This window comes from Pteropus alecto, unplaced genomic scaffold (assembly GCF_000325575.1).
Source record: "Pteropus alecto unplaced genomic scaffold, ASM32557v1 scaffold21, whole genome shotgun sequence".
NCBI lineage: Eukaryota > Metazoa > Chordata > Mammalia > Chiroptera > Pteropodidae > Pteropus > Pteropus alecto.
The window spans coordinates 29,430,264-29,432,946 of NW_006436282.1; the positions used below are offsets into that span (position 1 = coordinate 29,430,264).

At 55.4% G+C, this 2,683-nt stretch overlaps 1 protein-coding gene across 2 annotated transcripts in view; it reads right to left on the minus strand.

The window, feature by feature from the left end:
• Nucleotides 1-2,515, minus strand: part of VSTM2A (V-set and transmembrane domain containing 2A) — a 22,298-nt gene extending 19,783 nt beyond the window's left edge. For both annotated transcript variants that reach the window (XM_015589437.1, XM_006912081.2), the window contains exons 1-2: nucleotides 2,437-2,515; nucleotides 505-671 (exon numbers count right to left, since the gene is read on the minus strand). In XM_015589437.1, coding sequence (XP_015444923.1) covers nucleotides 505-671; nucleotides 2,437-2,515 — 246 coding nt within the window. The remainder of the gene's footprint in view (nucleotides 1-504; nucleotides 672-2,436) is intronic.
• Between the last annotated feature and the right edge of the window lie 168 nt (nucleotides 2,516-2,683).

Consider the following 2,683-nt stretch of genomic DNA (forward strand, 5'->3'; position numbering starts at 1 on the left):
CGCCTCGCGCCCCCTCCGTCACTCCCCAGCGCCTTCTCTGCCCCCAGCGCTCTCCTCCCCTCGCTTCCCCGGCGCCCCCTCCCCGCTTCAGGCTCCTCCGGCTCCTCTGCCGGCCACAGATGTGGGGGAGGGGAGAGGAGACCCCTCTCCCCCCGCCCCCCAGAATCCTCCACCTCCACCCCGCCGGCCCAGAAAGGGGCCAGCGAGTGTCCTGGGCTGGCGCATCCACACAGTAGGGCCCCCGTGGACGCGTCGACAGTAGCCACTGCCGAAAGGAGGAGGCTGTCCCCCGCTTTCCCCAGAAAGACTCGACAGAACGTCCTCCTCGATTTTAACCTAGAGTCACCGGGCCGCGCACCGGCTCACTCGCCGGGCGTCACTCGCGCCAAGAGAGCCGGCGGCTCCCGAGGGGCGCGCGAGCACCGCGTTGGGCTGGACACCCGGCGGACGGAGGGAGAGCGTGGGACGCACGCAGGGGGCGTGGGGGCGACGCGACTCCGCTACCTGCGCACCCGCCACCTCGGCCCCGGGCTCCAGGTCCTCGGGCCCCCGCAGGAACCACCACTGGATCTCCAGGTACACGGAGGCGGAGCCGCTCTGGAAAGCGCACGACATCTCCACATTCTGCCCCTCGGTCGCGGTCACGTTCCGCGGAAACTCGGTAAATTTTGCTGTAAAACAGAAACGCGTCCTTTTAGAATATCTAAAATGAGAGCTCGCTACATTTTTCTTGGACTTCAACATTCAAGAACAGAACTCCCTCTGTGACATCCCGCACTTCGGCTTCCCGACCCCTTTGCCTCTGCCTCTTTCCTGTCTTATTTGTGTCACGCCAATAACTCCTCCTATTAGCCAAGCTGCCGGTTAGAAGCAAATACCTTTTGTCAGACTGCAGTAGTCCCCCAAATTTACTGGGGGATTTTAGCGGGGTGCGTTTTAGACAAATCCATCAAGCTGATGTATGAGGAGAGCCTCTTGCCTTCCAAGTTCCTGAACAATCTGTGATAATTGGATAGTTCATGTAATAGGCAACGGATCATGATTACCTGTCAAAATGCACATTCCTGAGCTAGAAAAACAATGATTAGCAATTGTGATTCAAACGCTACAGCAGCGAAACAAACTGCACAATTTCTGAGCTGTGAACATTTCTCTCCGAATCCACCTCCATACTTGCCCCAGACAAGCCCCTGCATTGTAAACTGGCGTGCAGCACGGGATGCGAGAATCACATACTTGGACTTAGTTCGGATCAAAGATTGAGTTGAAGTCACTAGAGATATTTTTTTTCAATCTTTTCATCACCAGCCCCGACCCTCCTAGTTTGCAAGATTCATGGAGTCATGAGAAAACTTGCAAAAATAAGATGTGCTCTTTTTCTCCCGAGGCATTTCTTTAATATGGAATGCTCTGGATGGTCGCTTATCTTGTGTAAGGGACAGTTTGGAAAGAGCTGATGATTCCCAAAAAGTGGTGTCAGAGAGATGTGTGGTTGTTGGGGGGGTGGGCGGGAGCACAGTGCACACTCACGGAGAATAAGGCCGAAGGGGCTGCAAGACTGGCTCAGGGTGGATGCACCTTCCCCCACTTTAAAAAGAGAGACCGTCGGAAAAGAGACCTTTTCACGAATGTTATGAAATCCCTAATGACCGCCATTGAAATGGAACTGGATTTATACTTAGAGGAGACGGGAGATGCGCAGAAGACATTCTGATGGGGGAGAGAAAAGGCTCATTTGTTCCGGCGGGAAGGAGGAGGAGGGCGTCCGTGCTCCAGAAGTGATGCAGTCTGGCAGCGGGATCGAGATCTGTTCGTGGTGCTGAAGCGAGCTCTGCAGCCTGCGAAGTCCCGAACAACTGGATTCGACAGGCTGCTGCGGCTGCTTGGAATGCAAGCCGTGCCTTGTCATGGGTCCTCGAGGAGCCTGTCCTTTGATAAGCACGCATGCAAACGGAGTCACAGGCCCCGGGAAAAGGGAAGTCTAAGCCCGCGCTGCCTGGATGGAGCAGGAGCACTGGCGGAGGAGAGTCCCTGTTTGTTTGCGATGATTATGTATGCGTGAGTGGTTACCCTGTGCATGCACACAGAAGGCACGCGTGCGCGCACACGCACACACGCGCACACACAAACGCACACACACACACACACACATCCGTGTTTGTGCTCAGTGAGGAACCCACCTCACTGTCAGGCACCAACTAGATGTGCTCTCACATCTAGCATGCCTACTATTTCATAAACTTTAAAGAAAAAGGCCAAACAGAACACTATTCCAATGTTACTTGCTAGGAATCTCAACATCTGCCTGGCCACACACGCACACCCCCACACACAGGCGCGCACACACACACAGGCACACACACACACACCCACACGCACACACACACAAGCCCCGCAAGCAGATGTACACATCTTTGCCAATGAGCACAGACTTACCTTGAGAAGAAAGCCCCTGCTGTACATACGAAACGGAAAAGAAAACAAATCCAACATACGCCAAAAAGATCCCCATCATTCCAAAAGACGGAGGGGGTCACATCAGTATCCAGGAGCCCTAAAAAAGCCCTAAAAGAAAGGAACGCGAACGTGTCAGAGGCTGTGTCTCAGAGCCCCGGGCGCGACGCTGCCAACATCCCGCTGCGGCGCGGCGAGGACGGGCTCCGGGGCGGGGGCGCAGCGCACG